Consider the following 19288-nt stretch of genomic DNA (forward strand, 5'->3'; position numbering starts at 1 on the left):
AAGATTAATGATTATAACAGATGTCTATTTACGACGATAACATGAAAAGTCATTCGGTGTATATAACTACATTACTGGGCGTTACCACAGGAGACATGGACCGTGTATTGATAATCATAACATCTCTTCCAAACATAAATAGTTTCTTCTCTTAAAATGAAAAAAATACTTCAAAAGTTACGTCTGTAGGGAAACATAAATAACTTACTAAAATTGTAAATTTGCTAGTGGTTCCACTGGGTGTTCTTCTAACCGGACCTTTAAATCCTGGAGAAACACACAAAGATACCCCTCCCTCTGAGAAGCTCCAGCGACCGACTTTCAAACTGTACGCGGATGTTTGCATCGCAAATAGGCTCGTGTTACATCAACATCAAAGGATTCAAAACACGATTCATGTGTTTTTCCAGTATGTTTTTTTCGGGGAAAAGTTAGTTCAGTTATATTCATCGAAGGGGCCTTACATAGATGTGTCTAAAGTTAATATAAAAGTACCTACTGATAAATTAACAAGTTCGAATCCAGTTTCATACACTAAATAGCAGTAAGAGAATTATGCAATGTCCTTACTTAGCTTACGTATATAAATATATATATCTGAACATAACATTTACATCATGGTAAAATTTTAGTTAGAGGATTCAATTCTTAAGGTCAACTGTCGTGAAAGTTATACCAACATGACCTGAGTATGACTCTGCAATAAAAGAAATAAAACATCGCCCGAACTGTATTTTATTCTGAAGGTCCAGGTACATTCTAAAATCTAGTTACCTTTTTAAATACAAAGCATTTCATATTTCAATGGCCTGATTAATAGAACTCTTGTATGGAATTGGAAATGTCAAACATGTGTCTTTTGTAATGTTATTTTCAATGAATTCTTGCATAACTGACTTTAATAAGGCATTAAACTTATCGGGTGATGCTGCTCTTGAAAACATATAAAGAGAATATTTTTTTTACTCGGAACGTAAAAACATATTGGCCTCTTGTAAAGATACAGTTAGGTCAGGGCAACTATTAAAACCTTGGTAATGCATTGGAGCCATAGAAATATTACGAAAATACAGACATAGCAATCAAATTATTTAATGGATAACTTTGTGAGTTAATATTTCAAACTGTATTTTTATATATTTCTGTCTTTATATTTTCATATTAGATATCGGTTGTTTTGCTTGTGTTAGTTTGACAAAGCCATTAAAAACAGTTGCATGTATCTTTGGCATGCTATATTCCACCATTGCATTGTAGTCTTATAAGCATTTCAGATTGGTATTGAAACTTTATAAATTACATGTCGTTGTTGTGATATCATTCATTGAAAATTGTTATGCATTATCTCTGTGAATTTGTTCTTTTGAAATATTACCATTTTAAACTAAGCAGTCTTTCTTACGTCAGTATGTAAAGTGACTGCCATTATATCCTATCCATTTTTCCAACACATTTCATAGGCAAAGGTTGGACTTTAAACTGTTAACCGTGATCAATACATGTACAAATAAAACCTTTCCAATCGCAAACTCGAAAACCAAGCAGAGGCTGAATGCTGGCGTGCAGTACTAAGAATAACTCACTCACATGATGTTAATTCTCTTTTAAGAAAATCTAAATTCAAAACACGTTCATCCTCAAAACAGACATAAACAACTTTAATTTGTTAACATATTCAGGATGTCAGTGGATTTGTGCATCCTGAGCGATACGAAAGGTCAAATAGTTCCTTGAGAAACAGGTAGAGGGCGTTGATTGGTGGTTTTCCCGTTGACTCATCGTTCACCTCTCTAGCGACTACTGAAGCTGCGTTCGGTCTCAAGGTCATTAAGGTTTGTTTACACACAAATCATCTGTGGGTTTTCCTGGGGCTTTTTGCGTGGGTTTTCCGCGCAGTGTAATTGAAAACTACATACGCCGCTGCAGGGTATAAATGTTTAGAACTCGTCTTTCCACACCAGAAAGAGTCAAGATGCATATAGAGTGGTTTACTCCTGTAAATCTTGTGATGGCGGTTATGGGCGCCTTGCTGAGCGAACAAGTAGTAAGTAGTTTGATATGAGAACATTTAATGATAGAGTCATTTATATATACTTTTACGAAAAATTATATTTGTAGTGAATCACTAATCAATATATAGCAAATTGAAAAAAACAATATACTCTTTTGTAAATAATGTGTTTAGTGAAAAGCCTCAAATAATGACATTTCAAATATAACCAGATTAATTGTAATGGACAGTTCATTCAAAAGCACCTATACATGGTATTTCATAAGTATCAGTTCAATACGCAATACCGCCTTCATTGAATCAACAAATGTAAACAGGAATGACTTCTAATATATATTAATTAAATCATTATACAGACAGTGGTATAGGTGGTGATAGTAAACATAATGAAATGAAGAAACCGTCAAGGAATGGTTGCAATTAATCATTTATAGCTGTTTCCGACTCTTTTTCATTTCTTTACGTTTTAGAATTCGACTCAATATGTTATATTATATATTATGTACCATAAACATGGTTTTTTCTTCTCTGTGGTCACATCTAATACGATCACATAGTTACTCTGCGACCCTTCTTCCCTGTTGTCACAGATAATACGATCACATAGTTACTCCATGATTCCATATGTTAATATTGGATCCATAAGTATAAAGTGTTCTACATGTATATAAAAATGTCTTAGTTCACTTTATTCATTCTTTATCTGAGCTATATAAATAAAGAAATGTAACTTTATCATTAAGTTTATATTTGTTTATGATTTGTCATGTCTTTATGTTTTTTTTGTTTTTTTTTGTTTTGTTTTTTTGTTTTTTTTGTTTTTTGTTTCTTGTTTTTTTTTTCTCCTTTATTTAAACACATACGAATTCAACAGATGCTTATAGGCTTAATAAAGTAACGGTGTGAAATGTCAGAAGAAAATGAGCTAGTCGTAAGATTAATATTGCACCAACATTGATGAATTTCCAGGCATACATTCCACCATAATGTAAAACAACTGTTGATTAAATCTCCCCAAACTCATTTTCTTCCTTTCCACAATTTGCTTGTAATTTTTCTATGCCTGATTATGATGTGGAAACGTATAGAATAAGTCCATGTAGACCATAAAAGATGTAAATTATTCACGACACCACAACTAGCTCTCCTGTTTACATCAATAACGAATTAGGTTGCTATAAGAACATAACACGTGAATTGATTATTGAAAACTCCTAAGTATCAGTTGAAGAAAGCAGACAGTAATTAAATGACTTGAATTATTTTTATACTGCTTTATAGACTAGCATTGCCGTAATGAAGAATATCCTTCAATCTTATGTTGTGAAAAAACACATTTTCATCGCATCTGAATACACAAAAGGACAGCAAATTATTGCATAGTGGTTTGACACCAACATCTATATAACAACACCAAGGAATTGTAGTTTTCTAAATCTGTTTCTTTAATTTTTGGGAAAAATATATGAAGGTAAATCTCTTTATTTCAAGGCGAGCAACAAACTAAAGCCAAACAATGGTGGTATACGAAAATGTATGTATAGTGGAAACAATCCATGACGAAAAAACATCGCCAAGAGGGCTATATAGAAGATTACAAATATGAATGTCGTGAATAAACAATAACACAGTGAGTCTGCAATCAATAGTTTTTTCAGTAATTTCAATCTCTATGCAACGTTTTACAGTTGGTATCCGGGCAACAACCTAACGATCTTACCATGGCGCCAAAAGTCTATTACTTGCATATCAAGTCTGATATCCGGTACAGATTTGCTACGACTGTAGTGACAAGTAAGATTGCGAACCCTGACCTACAGGCACATCAGACGACATTCAAAGTCACTCTTCCCAATGAAGCTTTCATCACGAACTTCACTCTGTAAGTGTATAAAACGTGTTGTTAATACCATGTGATGTTAGCATTTTGATATCAATTCCCGTTTATTCATTCCATTTCGTTGAAGCTATAAGACTTGTCGATGTAACTAAATGTGACAGTATACCTATGAGATTACGTCATCAAATTATTTCTGTTTTACATGTTTAGATCGCGAACCATTACTGATACCTTATGCAACCCTATGTTGCCAGGAACAATAATGTGAATGTCATCAGTATTAAGATAGTATACAGCATTGATAAAAATATTTAAACCCTCGAATGGTATCATAATCCACCTCGTAATTTTTTTCATGTAATTATTCTAAATGTTTTATATGGAAAACATAAATGAAACTAGATAAAATAAACTGGGACAGACAAAATTAAATCGTTTTGCAGAATGATTTTATTCATTTTCTAACAGCCAAGATTTATATATAGTTATTGTATATGATGGTTAATCTTTCTTTTTTTAGGTAACATGATATTACATATTATGCATACTAAATGCCCATAATACCTTTCTATATATATAGATGATATCATATATGTTAGGACTGTGGGTAACCACACGTGGGTTGGAGATGTGAAGAGGAAAGAGGAAGCACGACAGGAGTACGAATCTGCTGTGTCCCAAGGCAGGTCGGCTGCACATATTTCTGTGAGGTGGGTTTATTTCGCATTGAAGTTAGTATAAAATCAACTTACTCATGCCTATTTCATCTTCAGATGGCTTAAGACAGTCGTGTTTAAGTGAATTTTCTTTATCTTCTTCCCCGGTTCGGTACACTCATATTTTCTAAAACTTGTTCAATAAATATATGTTTTACTTATATGACTTACAGGTTAATTTCGGTTGATGATTTTATCTTAGAAGAGATTTTGATATGACATAACCAATTCATGCCTTCTTGATTACGACGTTTGTTCATCCCCATTTACAAAAGCATCAGCGACACGTTACAAGAACTATATTCTATACAGTAGTGTTCGAGTCAACATTTATAAATCTCACGCAGGCCATCGGTATAGTGAAGGTGAATGTCTATCAAACTTTGAAAATTTTTTTTAATTTCTCAGATTTATCAAAATGAAGAGAAAACAACCGAATAATATTTTAAAAATAAAACCAAAGATTTATACGGCAACACAAATAACCATTGTCATACGGATTTCAAATTTTCTCATGCCCTTTTTTTGTAATGACTTGTACTTTTCAACATGTCAAAATTCCTACCCAATATTTGATAAGATGGCGTTTTAAAAATAGTGATACAATGTGTATTTCTACAGACCAAGGGAGACAAATATGTTTAACATCGATGTAAACGTAGCTGCAGAACAAAAGGTGACATTTGAACTACGTTATCAGGAGCTGTTACAACGGAAACTGGGTTCCTACAACCACGTGATTTACGTAAAACCTGGACAGCCCGTAGATGACATGCGTATCGATGTGGATATTTTTGAGTCTAGAGCGATAACTAGCCTCAACGTCCCGCCAATCAGAAATGATATCCTCACCAACATTGACGTTACTGGTAAGTGGTTTAAATAGAAAAAAAATCAATGTTACTTCATGGTACGTCGTGTAGAATGTTCTGATAAACATCACTTGAAAGTCATCTTTCAGTTTTGTTTTATTTTAATATTATTTATAGAACTGATGATGACGCAATTTGTTCTTTTCTAAGCATGTATTCAATTCGGTGCACGCGCTTTTTCAATTGATTTTAAAAGTTGTTACTTCGATAACCTCGACTGCTACAGATACACGTGATAAGAAGCACAATGTGTATTTCGTTCGTGATTTCAAATGATAAAATGGTACCTTTAAACATCACTTTCACAAAACTTACTTTTGCTTTATGTTGTTTCATTTATGATGTGAAGATGGATGATTCCTCAGGATACATATATATTTATGCAAATGATACGTAAACAGTTTGTTTATCAGATTATGTTGATTCTTGAAATTATCATTCTTATGCATTTGCCACGATTATGTGTAGATATAAAAGATAAAAGGTATATTTCGCTGAAGTCGTTCTATTACAAACACATTGTAATTTCATACTAACTACTTTTACAGACAACTTCTCTGTTGGTCATAAATCTATATTAATATCATTTCCTTTGAAGCTGTTAATACCCATGCTGTTGTTGACCGCATATCTGATCGTCGCGTTCACATCAGATACGCACCTTCCGTGAAAGAGCAAATTTCAGAAGGCGATTCCGAGGGTTTGGATGGTCAATTCAGAGTCACCTACGACGTGGAAAGGCAAAAAGACGGCGGTGACCTTCTGGTAGGTTCAGTATACCCTTAATCTTAATATAAATTACAGTATTACTGAGATTATGTTCACTTTTTGCTCTGGCTTCTCAAACTTTGGTGTGGAATGTACATGTTGGTTACTGATCGGTATAACCTGCCTGCATTATATTATACCATATTATCTGACGTCATAATTTCTTTTGGTATTATCTAAGTCTTCTTAGAAGGATGAAACATCAATATCTGTAATGAATTATAGGACTTTGTCTATCTAACGTACCATAATATCCCATGCATGTTTGTTGTATAAACACAGATAAATCTACCAACTTATAGTTTATAATGCTGTGAGTTTACAATCGTTGTGTCTACATAATATTTAACTGAAAATGTTTGATATATTGTTTCAACACAACACTCTCGCGAATACTAAGGACAATCCTCGATAATCGGAGGTTCCATGTGCGATATGTTGTGGACAAGATGCAAAGACTTGTTTTAATCCTTTGATGTACATCAAACAAATCTCGGGGTCGCATAATGTTATATTGTAAAGGCTTTGAAGTTGGATGTCGCTCCCTTGTAATCTACAAAAGGAGCGTATGGGCCTGTGATCGTCAGATTTTTTTCTCCTGAAAACAATCAAATTACGTCGCGTGTGCATTCAGTTCTGTTATGGCATGTTCCTAGGGTGTAGAGAGCGAAAGAGATCGAAACCTCGGGAATATCGAAGATAGCTAAGGATCTGTCGATAACACTATAAACATCATTCATTGATACAGCTAACATTACTGTAAGTGTACATGTCTTAGTGTTAATTTTATTTTAGAGCTTTTTGCGGGAGAGACATTACACTAAAATATTATTACACTTATGGTCATTCATGTGTGCCATTATAACAATCATTGCAAATGCGATAATTCACCCTCCTCTCGAGGCTATCGTCGATGTAGCAGAAAACGCTTATTTTTCCAGAACTCCTTGACTTAATCGCCATGTATTTTTTTCAGAATTTTCCTTGTAAATAATGAGTATGAAATAGGTTGACATGATGGTACTTTCTGTTATTCTTGTATAGAAGATTCTATAGAGTTTATTGTTTCACGATATTTTCAAGATGCATTTTAATTCCGAAAAAATGATACCTTCAAAATGTAATTATGAACAGTTCATAACTTGAATTTTAAGTTTAAACAGCTGTCAGGATTTGCTATCATTGGAAAAATTGGAACATTTTTACACTTATGTTTCGATGCTAGTTTACCCATGAATCAATCTTTTATTTGCCTTAATTATAAATTGGACCAGAAATACAAATATGTTAAGCTTATTGAACAGAAAACGTATATGCTTATGTGCATTTGTATAAAAATTTATTTTCACAGATGGTAAATGGCTACTTTGTTCACTTCTTTGCTCCGAAAGGTCTTGAACCGAGGCCTAAAGACATCGTTTTTGTTCTCGACAAGAGTGGATCCATGGCAGGCCTAAAAATCAAACAGCTGAAACAGGCAATGGAAACTATTCTGTCCCAGATCGATCCGGCAGATACCTTCAACATCGTCACATTTGACAGCGGAAGAAATAGGTGGAAAGCCGAAAACCTCGTTCCAGCATCTGAAGCCAACATCCAGGCGGCAGTGCAATTCACCAGCGACATAAGAGCAAACGGAGGTGAGGTTAAATTAGAACCTTGATAAGTTTTATGATTTAAAAGAAAAAAAAACAATCCTAAAACGAAAATACTACAATGTATGATATGATGTTTTGACAACTCATGAACTTGAAGGAATACTATTTTTACTTCTATTATCCCCCTTTTTATGTAAAAAAAACTACCTGTATATGCATTTATATGTGACAAGTCCATACCGGCTAGGTCTCCGGTGTAAAAAGCACAAAACTTATTATTAAAGAATTTTTCTTTACAAAATAAAAAAGTGAGAGTAATACAGATGAAATGTAAATAAACCATCTTTTCTGATGGTATATGATTGTACAAGACATACATGTAAAACACTTTTAAATGCAAGTTAATCAACAATAGAACCAAGCAATAAAGTAAATTGCATTATGCAGCTGTTTCGTCCTTCTCGGACACGTCAGTGATGTAGAAGGCAAATATTTTGAAGTACTGGAAGCGACTGAGGAAAATCAAAAGCATTTGAATGATAAGTCAAAATCTAGCTAGGAAGGTGTACCACCCCCATAATCCAATTCATACTTCAGATAAGTTTTTAACAAAAGTGTATGTGTTTATTCTGAATCGCGCCACTATTCGAAGGAATTTTAGATGATTCATTGCCGAGACGTCGGTTTGATGTTTACAAATATTGAAGTATATGATAATTGTTTGAACACGAAGACTGGTCAAGTGCGACATTTTATAAACGCTAAATACCTCTTAAATAACCTTTCCAATGATTCATAATAATAGACTTTGAATCACTTCCTTGTAAATAACATTCATATGTCAATTGTATCGTTACAATTTAGCTTTTAGAAAATCTATATTTTTTGTTTATGTATGAATAAACTTACTATAAACCTTTAGTACCCTAAAACTCTAAATTAAAATTTACTTACCTCATATAATTGTTGCACTGTTAATTCACTGGATATGCCATATTTTTTTAAATGTACCTCAGTTATAAGTTTGCACAAAATATCAAAGTACTGAAGTTACTGAATATCTAAGTCCTCAAACGAAAGTGGGATGACTTCTTGTTTTCCTCCGTATCTTATTATCAAGTACCCTAACGACATGTAGTTATGCATCCATTGTTTTTGGGGGGTTTCCCTGATTAAAGATGGCCGCCAAAACCTCTGATTGGTAAAAAATCTACTTCGACCATGGTTTTCCTTCTTGCGGGAAGGGATGATGAATGACAACGCTCGATTTTAACACACAAAACTCCAACAAAGCGGCAGCCAAATGTTGACTTCTGATCGGTCAAGTTGAAGTGAGTTAACGGTGAAAACGTGCAGCACAGCTTAACCACTGGGCCAGCGTATTAATTGATGATTTGCGTTACCCAGTTAAGTCCATGTGCAGTGCACTACCGTAATTACAGAAGAAAGGGTGCATACGCCAAGTTGTTGTTATCGTGGCATATGCAGACTCGAAATTTACAATGCATTATTTGTTTTGTTTGAAATTCTGGTGATAGTCGAATCTAACACATTTGATTCATGAATTGATGTCGTAACTTTTTGCATGGTTTCATAGAATATTTACCAAAATGAAAATAAAATATTGACTGTGTGTGAACACATACCGACAGTCCTTAGACCTGCTGGACGCTGTAATTGGATGTTTGTCATCTGTCAAACAATATTGTATTCATGTATTGTATTTTGTTCGCGATCGGATATAACACCGTATAAGGTCAGGGGTTTGTTGATTAACCATGAATCCATGGGCTCCTACTTCATTCATGTGTTCGGAAAGATAGCTTGGTGTTGGCTTCATTTAATAGGTACCACATGTAATTGTCTCAAAATATTCGTAATCTAAGGCAAGGAATTTAAAGGAAAATTCTTTAATCTTTGTCCAGATTGCTTTCGACCTCTTAGACAGCTCAGGCTCGTTTTGTATACATTTTGCTAAGTTTTTATCTATAATCAGCTTCATTTTTCTAGCAGAAACTTCTTCTTTTGTTGGGATCAGATGGACCCATATAACCAATTAATGGCTGCCGAAGCAATGTTAAGCTAACGGCTGATGTAAGATAGAAAATAGTTTGATGTCAACTCATTTTTTGAAAATTTGAACCGTTGGAATCTAGAATGGAACGATTCAGCAATCTATCCTGTTTTAGTGATACATCTGTCAGTGTTTGTTGTTGCACTATCGTGTTGACTTTTTCCAGTCTTTAAAATTGAAGGCATGATATGTTTATATCCAGAATCTGTCAGTTCACTCAAATCATCTCGAAAACCACGTTCAACGTTAATGTAATCATCATTTATCAAAGGACCCTCACGTTATCAACAGATTTTAATATTTTGTCTGTTGTTTTTGCATCATTTTCTGATCCTAGAAAGGGACCGACAGCGTCTGATATATATCGTTTTGGTATTCTTTATGTGTTGTCCATTTGTTTCCAACATATACTACAGTTTAGATGTGAGAATAGGGCATAGAAAAGGTCATCTACACTAAGACATTTACTATTTGACTAAGTTGTGTCATCGTTTTCGCCTTTATCATTACAATTTGTATCGCAGATCTCGTCAATTCCATTGTCATTGTCCGTACTGTAGCACTTTGGACACATTTTCATGTTCTCTTTGTCTGTAATAGAGACACCTTCTTCGGTCAAAAGCTTTAGCATCCATGGCTGAACGCTACGAAATGGATGTCATCACCTACTTTGAAGTACTTAAGTACTAGTTTTTCAATAGGCATGCTGAAACGAATGACGTTATATACCATACTATGCCCTGCTAAATATTGATATCTTCCAGCATTTATCATTTTTATTTCTCTATCTACTCATTAATTTTCGTGGGGTATTCAATCTCGTTGATTTCGTCGGTATGCTTAATTCACATATCCACGTGCCCATGAATTGTTAAGTTAGTATCAGGAGATTCGTCAGACTATATCTATCCACGAAATCATTTGTTCATGAAAATCAACATGCAGCCCATGATATCGATTTATTGATTCTATTGATATTCTTTCTATAGGTACATATTTCAACCTATTTTCTGCTCTAATGTACATGTTTACTGCAATAACAATTTAACTAATTATCTTATTATAATGTCCTTTTAAATGTTAATATCGCCAACAATTTAAATGTAAACATTTTACCATTTTTTACCATCAAAATCTAACGTTGCTCCTGTTTCACTAAAACAACGTTGATATCATTCCGTCTATTAAAAAAAATACAAAATAAGCAGAGGACAGGTATATATCAAACCAATAAATAACATACTAATTTGTGGAAATTCACAGGAACAAATATCCAGGATGCAATGCTGTATGGCCTGTCTCTGTTGGAAGAACGATCGGACAGAAGCAGATCAGCTCTTATTATCTTTCTTACGGACGGACAGCCAACTTCTGGTGAAACGAATCCATCTACGATTTTAGAAAGAGTATTGAGACGTAACGAAGACAGAGTACCTGTGTTTTCTTTGGCATTTGGTAGAAATGCTGATTACAACTTGGTTAAAAAATTAGCTGCACAGAACAAAGGTTTTGGCAGGAGGATATATGAAGATTCGGATGCAAACCTTCAAATTTCAAATTTTTACTCAGAAGTATCATCTGTCCTGTTGAAAAACGTCACATTTTCCTACCTCGAAGGAACCGTTGAAGAGGAAACTTTGATATGCGATTTAACCAATGTTTTACATCGCGGATCTGAGCTAGTGGTATCAGGACGAATGGTGAACGAGCAATCAAATGATCTTCAACCTCATGTAACGGGCATAGGTGCCAATGGAATGATAAGTCTTCATGTTCCCGATACTGCGCTCACCACACAACTGAATATCACACAGGACAATGATGCCATAGCTATTACAGAAAAATTATGGGCCTACCTTACTGTCAAGCAGTGGATAAAGCAGATGGAAGCATCAACCGTTGAAAATGATCAAGAAAGCTGGAAAGAAAACATAACTGAAATGGCTTTAAAGGTAAGGACCATTTGACATACTTCACAATGTAACACGTGGACATTTACATGTAACTAAACAGTATACGCATACTATGAAAATAAAAATAGTATCGCTCCTGTTCGACGTCGACACAAAGTTTTACGTTCAACATTATTTTCATAGGGATGGATGTTTCTCCGCCCCAAATTTAACAACAGGGTTATAATCCCCTAAAGGTCAAAGGTCGGTTAAGGATTTTCTTGATTCTTATAGACAAAGTTTATGACATCTCCCTGTTTTCCCATCATTATGTAAAAACTGTATGTCCTTACTAACAAATAGACATCTATTTCCCTTTCTGACAAATATAAATTTATTTCCCTCCATTGCAAATATGCCACTGTGATCATGCCAAATATTGCTAGCTATGTCTATCGTCCAAACATCCTTATTTAGGGGATGTCGGGATAATAGAGTCGGTTAGGCAGTTGTCGAATTTCTTGGATAGGCGATTTGATGCCATAGAGCGTGAGTTCGAGGCCTGGATAGGGCACTCTTGTGTAACCAAGCTCAAACACACATATATAAATAAATATAGATTTATATAGTGAAAATGTGATGAATTTTCCGTGCCCAGCAAAAATATAAAAAATTGGAAAACACGATGAGCTGTAAAACATAAGTGCTTTCATTTCTTCTTCAGATGTTTTACATAATGTACATAGATACAATTGTGACGTCATTAATATTGCAGTTCAATAGTGATGTCATATTTATATAACAAAAGGATTGTAATGTCTGCTTTGTTTGGAATAACTTGATTATAAGATTAACATCAATAGTTTCATTATGGAATGCCATGTCAATACATTTTTCCAAATTTATTAAATGTTAACTTACTCTTCATCCACTGCACCTTGAAGTACAACTTCGTGACACCTTTGACCTCAATGGTAGTTACCCTGCCTGATGAATTGCAAGTCTCTCCGATAAAGGTTGAAGAAGATGACATGGGTAAGTAAGCATATGTGGCATTATTACGTAACGACTTATCACTTCACTTTAATCAAGTGCAGAGGTAATTAGCGACTTAACTGTATTGGATACAGGGTACCAGAAAATCGTGTCACTTTGAGAGCTATGTGGACAAATATCGTAGCAATGTTACATATTGAGAAGAGAGAAAAAATTATCAACAGTATTTGCCTTCTACATGGCAACGAATGTAATTCTCATTGGATCTGCTTGTAGATTTTTCTTGATGTAAAGTTCGTATTTATTGGCATTACAAGACCGGTAACATGTCATAGATAAACTGTTATAATGAGCTGTACCCTGTTGTTTCAATTTTCAATTACAAATCCATTAAAAATTATAATAACGAAAGATTTTCATATGTAAATACGTAATATTTCTGAATATCTTCATTTGATTTTTAATACTTTTGCTTTAAATCTTTTTAAATTTTAGACTATTTAAGCTATTTAATACGTTGACACTGAACTGATCTGATATTATCATTATCTGATACCGAATTGCATATTCAGTAAAACTATTTTTGTATGCCGAAAAACTGTCTTATAAGTATAACAAATTCAAAGTATATTTAAAATTTTGAAACGAGAAACTCGTACTTCTTTCTAAGCTTTTTCAATGATGATAAGGGCAAATAATTATGTGTTGAAATACATCTTACTCCATAATTCTAAATGGTACTCGTGAAATTTATTCATGAAAATACAAAGATACAGTTATTACTTGGAACTACTTTCATTGATTATATCTCATAGAAGAATTGACAGATATTTACATCTCGAATCATTTAATAGAAGTGTTGGCAGTTTCTATAACATGATAAAAAATTAAACATATCCTAATGTTAAGAGTTTTCATATCGACGTCACTATTACTGATAAGATCATGTTGCATTGAGCATGTATATATTGTGTTTTTGCTTTAACAATTATATTTTACATTGGACAGACTCCCGACATCAGCTCAGACCATTTAGTCAGTTTTTTACTTCTTCATCGAACATTAAGAGGATGCCTGTTAACCGTAAGAAACTCTTTTGCATATAAATTTCAACAGCCTAAAACAATAACAGTAATTGTTTGAATAACAATACAAACAACTTTAAGCTCATAACTTTTGGCTGATGTCACTTTTGTATATTAAAGGTGCTAGATATCATTACCGATAAAAACGAAATGGCACAATACACAACGAACTCGACAAAAAATTGCCTAATGATCAAGAATTCTTTTAAACCGAGATATAAACTATGCTGTAAATTTTGTTCTCTTAGTTCCCATTAAAAATGTCTGTACAATTTGACAATGAATACAAATGAAGGTGTCAAGTTTTATTGTTTAGAAAGACTTCTGTTTCGAGAGGGCTGGGTTGTTGCCCAGAACATTAGATCCATCATATCAATAATTTATAGCATAACATGGTGATGTTTATGTCTTTTGGTTACTTGATGTTATTTGATTGTTACTTTGATCACTACAGCACCGTGTACTCGCGTCTACTTTAAGCTACATATGAAGGTGTTTTTCGCAGTTTTAGAATCTTATACCTGCTGTTCTATATGTAAACTTTCTTAGCAGATCCTATTCTGCCAGTTCTTGCCTACGATGCACCAACGCTGGCATTTCTTCCAAGATCCAAACTAATACCTTCAAGCACATTACGACTATCAACGAGAACGACTAAAATTCCAACTCTTACAACACCAGCAGTCAAATTTTCTACGAGATCACCAGGCAGAAGAAAGCTTCGAATAAGGACTAAAGCTGCGGGTAAGGATAAACATACCATGTGAATTGTAAAACATATTTGTAATTTTAGTGTCAAAACACATCTGGACCATATATATCTTAATTGCATCAGTAATATAGTATCTAGATTGTATCAATGGTCAGTCTTATCACATCCTTTTATTATATCATGATCTGTTTGTCAACAATATGCAATTTTTAACAGGCGATATTTATTTTAGAATATCATAAGGATTGTACAAAAGACACACAAGTGAATAGCACTTTTTTCATTATTTAGAGTGAGATACAGTAGAGCCAAACAATTAATTTATCTGCATCATACAGCTGTTTCTTTTTTCTACGATTTGATGAATTTAATGTAAAAACTGTAATACCTGTGTTTTTATTCAGATAATTATTCCAAACTTTGATGATGAGTAGAGCACATATATTTGCAGATTACACTCTGGTGGCAGTCAAAGGTGTCAGTTTGCCATTGTGCTTTAGAAATCCCGGTTACGACTCCGTAGATGCAACATCTTTGTACAATTTAACAAAGGATTATACCACTGGTAACGTTGTCATTTCTTATTTACATGACTTTTCAATCGAATGTGTTAAAATCATGTTTCATGTTTATGAATGAAATTTACAAGGCCATTGCATTATGACTTTGTCAAAGAACAGAACACCAGTAAAAATTACACATGTTTGCCGATTATTAATCAAAACATACATTTCTGTTTCTTTAGATAATAATTAGACGCCCACTTTTATTTGTTAACGTTCACATTTTGTTTACGTAACTTAAATTTGCAACAGTGTTGAAAAAAAACAGTTCTCCGTATTAAATTAGTTTCTTTTGTCGTTTCGAAGATTCGCGTATTTAACGTAGTGTAAAATGGAATATTCTATGTAGTCGGATTTGTTCTTTATCGAAGGATATTCAATTTTGTGCTGTTACCAACAAGTATGAAATTGCATTATTCCAGGTATGTCAGTACGTGTGGGGTATACATTTCACGGAGCTGGTAAACGCAGGCGTTCACGTATCAACCGTATAATCTTCATTACGAAGAATGCAACGACCAAAATCATTCCCGGCTTCAGTGTTGAGAATGGTGTGCGTAAGCAAGCACCCGTCTATTCCGTGTATGGACAGGATGGACCCAATCTCAAATGGGAAGTGATAAACAAAAACAACAGGCTTTCACTTCTAGCAGATTTCACTAGAAATAATCAACGCAACATTGAAGGATCACTGGGTATGTACTTCATTTTAAAATTTTCTAATTATATAAATTCTAACATAACATGACTATGTTTTGCTAGCTAAGTTACCTTCAAAATAAATATCATAAGATGTTTTAATGTCTAAAGATACGACTTTGAAGAAAAGCTATGGAGGGTGTTTTTCAAAGGTCACACTGCGAAAGGTATTATTGCTATACAGAAAGCTGGGCTAGATGACATTTCTGTGTCTAAGATAATTTTCTTAAAATAAAGTCATGTACATTGTTTATTGAATATGCTGAATGTGAACGATTTTGTTACTAATCAAATTTAAGATGGCAAAGTTCAGTTTCGCTCTAGTACCGTAAATATTCGCGTATAGTGCGCACTCGCGTATAGTGCGCAGGTACTTTTTGGAGATCAGATTTTAAAAAAAAAATCTACAGAAAAATTAATTGACTGGTCACTGCGACGAAACATTTGATGTGGTCTGATCCATTGATAATTAGGAAACCACAATGAGCGTGACCCTAACACATGTAATTACCTTAAGTAAACAAATTTACCCAGGTGACCTAACAAGCATGAAAGGCTTGGCTGATTGTATAATTAACGGTTAATGACAGTTAACACGTTGAGTATGAGGAGACTGATGACACCCGGCTTGGGCTGAACGCGTACTATTGGTCAGAAAACGATGTTGTTTTAACTGTCTGAACATTTTCAATCCTACCTTGTCCCCATAAAAGCAGGTGGTTTGTTCAGTATAGGCATGATCTTTCATGGTATCTGTACCCACCGCGGTATCCGAAGGTATTTAATGATAGATTGTTTACACCGACTTCGACATGGGTAAATTACTAAAAGTCATCAATGACATTACATTTGGCCAACACAAGATCACAAAATAATCCATCTAAATAATTTTTCTTTTCATAAAGATACCAAAGCATAGTTAGGTCACAAAACCTCTTATTTGGATTGATGCGACAGATAGATCAGTTCAATTTGTCGATAGTTTGCTGAAATGATGTGTCATGAAATCACTTTTCACCTATCCCTTTGTCACACATTATGAAGGTGTGTGTTATATAACTGATGTACATCTAACATATATCTGCTATCACTGAAAAATGCAAATTACATAATATTTGTGAATGATTAGTCCAGTTCACATGTTTCATTGCGTTGATTTTGTTTCTGTTTCCAGTGATACCAATACAGGGGACTATACGGTTTAAACGAAATAAATGGAAAGGAAAACTGTTTTTACAAGTAAAAGCAAGAACGGGGATAAAAGTGAAAAAGTCTCGTGTTAAATTCAGCAAGTCTATGGAATGTTGGGTCACCAAGAAAAAAGTGATGCTGAACATTTAAAAAAAATGTGAATTTTTTTGCTGAGTTTTAGTACTACTCACTGTTAATGGATGAAATACATATTCCTATATTTCTGTGATCAAAATTGTGAAAAAAGGAATATATGCAGTTTTGATTGACATACAAATACATTTTTAGAATGATTCTTCAATACGTAGAAACTAAATGTTCTTAGTTTGAATGTGTTCAACTGTTAGCATTACCTTAAGATTCAACATGTGGCTTTCTGTTAATATCGATGTTTCCCTATTTCATTATGTTGCTGGGTTTTTTTTTTTTTTTTTTTTTTTTTATCATTTTGATACCTTTTAAATTTTCTATATATCTATATTTTGTTTGTTCCATATATGTTTTTTACTGTTTTTTGCAATAGATTATATTTATTAGGGCTATCTATGAATATTCTATCATTGTTGATAAATGTTTGGTTAGCATGACCCTTCTTATGTAAGTGTTAAAACAAATTCACCTCAATGTAAATTTCAAATTTGTTTTCTTTTTATATCATACTTATTTTGATGTTTGAATGCATCATGACCATGATGATATAAGATTTATTGTTGTATTTCTAATATTGCAATTTGCAAACAAACCATGTGTGTGTCCTATTGATGAGTTTATTGATTTTCTTAATCGATACTGATGAGTGTTTATGAGTATACCAAATCTGATATGAAAGGTGTTTATATATTAATTATGCAATCCCTGCTTGAAATTATTGAATTGAGAAATTTTAGCATTGATTTCACTCTATTTTTAGTCACAGAGTGTTTATATATATACTCAAAGTGAACATAACGTAATCCACTTTATCCGCGACAAATACTCGAAACGACAATTCCATAAATCATTATGAAATAATTAATACTGATTTAGACATTCAGTTATATATATATTCAAAATATGAAATTGAAACAGATTCTGATGTTTAAAAATGAGTCTTACACTCTGCCGATTAATTATAGATTTGAATATTAGTGTGTTTCATCGATTTGACTTCTATTATATCATCAAATAAAAGATTCGTTTATCATATTGATTCTTTAAATATCCTTGTTTATTCTTATTACAATTCAACATCAATGATTCGTATACAGAACCGAAAATGATCCCAGCATCACGTTTGATTGATGAACGGTGTCATTGATATGGATAGGATAAAAAAAACAATGCAGTGTTTTTATTGGCATTTTTACACAGTTTTGTATCAGTGAAGACTGGTTGTCGATCTAGACTAAATTCTCAAATTCACAAATTGTTAGTCTCGTTCTAATAGACTCTTGTGGCTGTACACGCTAACATTACAAAGTGATCAAACGGCTGGGTGAAAAGGACTAAGAAACGATCAGCTGTCAAGTACGTAACTACCAACACTGTAACCATGGTGGTAACTATGGTGTCTCAATCACCACGCAAGCAATAGAATTTTGGTTTGGTTATTTGTAAAATATCTGAAAGAATTGTGTCAAGGAATACAACAGAAACAAGTGGAAAACAGCAACAATACATGAATGAATGGGACGAATCCATGCAAAGCAGAAATCTAAATACCTCCTTAATCCGAGGCGGTATTTGTGCTGAAAACAAAATCACTTCTCAAAATCATAAGACAGTTTTGTTGACACCAAATGTTTGCAGTTATAAAAACTAAGACTGCATTCTGAAAAATCACATTGATGATATCATTCTTACTTGATATTATTTCGTCAAACCATGTGGTATGAGAGGCGGTGAACACTGCAATAGTTATAATCACGATGGCTTAAACATGTTAAATTCAAGACGGTGACCAGTGGCCGATTCTTAAGAATATTTCTATCTTGTGAAGCGTTTTTTAAGTCTTTACAATAACCATATGTAATGGTTTGTTATTCGTCTATCTATAAGATTATATCTCTTTTATAACCACACTATGTAGCATTGGGAAACATACCATAAATTAGTATGCGTTAAGAAGGCTTCATAAGACACGCAAATGAAAAGCACGATTGGATACGAATGTAAAGTTAGCTGTAGCAGATCCAAAAAACGATGAAAATTGCATCATACAGTGGGACATGTTTGGAGCTCACTATTATACCTGTTGGTTCCGTTGTGGCTAACAGTGTTTTTATTTGGGAG

The 19288-nt window shown here is 33.6% G+C and overlaps 1 protein-coding gene across 2 annotated transcripts; it reads left to right on the forward strand.

The window, feature by feature from the left end:
• The first annotated feature begins 1961 nt into the window (after nt 1–1961).
• On the forward strand, nt 1962–18215 carry LOC132559967 (inter-alpha-trypsin inhibitor heavy chain H4-like). 2 transcript variants are annotated; one of them, XM_060224607.1, is made up of 13 exons: nt 1962–2044; nt 3700–3893; nt 4451–4561; nt 5189–5436; nt 6038–6204; nt 7559–7847; nt 11143–11831; nt 12716–12806; nt 13776–13850; nt 14402–14596; nt 15016–15129; nt 15550–15822; nt 17001–18215. In XM_060224607.1, the coding sequence occupies exons 1-13, from the start codon at nt 1973–1975 to the stop codon at nt 17165–17167; spliced, it is 2685 nt and encodes an 894-aa protein (XP_060080590.1). In that variant the 5' UTR covers nt 1962–1972; the 3' UTR covers nt 17168–18215. The 2 variants fall into 2 exon arrangements, with proteins under 2 accessions (XP_060080590.1, XP_060080591.1); XM_060224608.1 differs by having other exon boundaries at nt 14405–14596.
• Nucleotides 18216–19288: the final 1073 nt, after the last annotated feature.

The sequence above is a fragment of the Ylistrum balloti genome, unplaced genomic scaffold (assembly GCF_031769215.1).
Source record: "Ylistrum balloti isolate Yb309-2 unplaced genomic scaffold, AGI_CSIRO_Ybal_v1 Utg371000, whole genome shotgun sequence".
Lineage (NCBI taxonomy): Eukaryota > Metazoa > Mollusca > Bivalvia > Pectinida > Pectinidae > Ylistrum > Ylistrum balloti.

What these genes read in the sequence shown, in the direction of transcription:
- LOC132559967 (XM_060224607.1), top strand. Translation starts at nt 1,973, where the DNA reads ATGCATATAGAGTGGTTTACTCCTGTAAATCTTGTGATGGCGGTTATG. An exon ending in AAGACGGCGGTGACCTTCTG is followed by an intron (nt 6,205 to 7,558) that starts GTAGGTTCAGTA and finishes TTATTTTCACAG; the next exon opens with ATGGTAAATGGCTACTTTGT. An exon ending in AATAAGGACTAAAGCTGCGG is followed by an intron (nt 14,597 to 15,015) that starts GTAAGGATAAAC and finishes ATATATTTGCAG; the next exon opens with ATTACACTCTGGTGGCAGTC.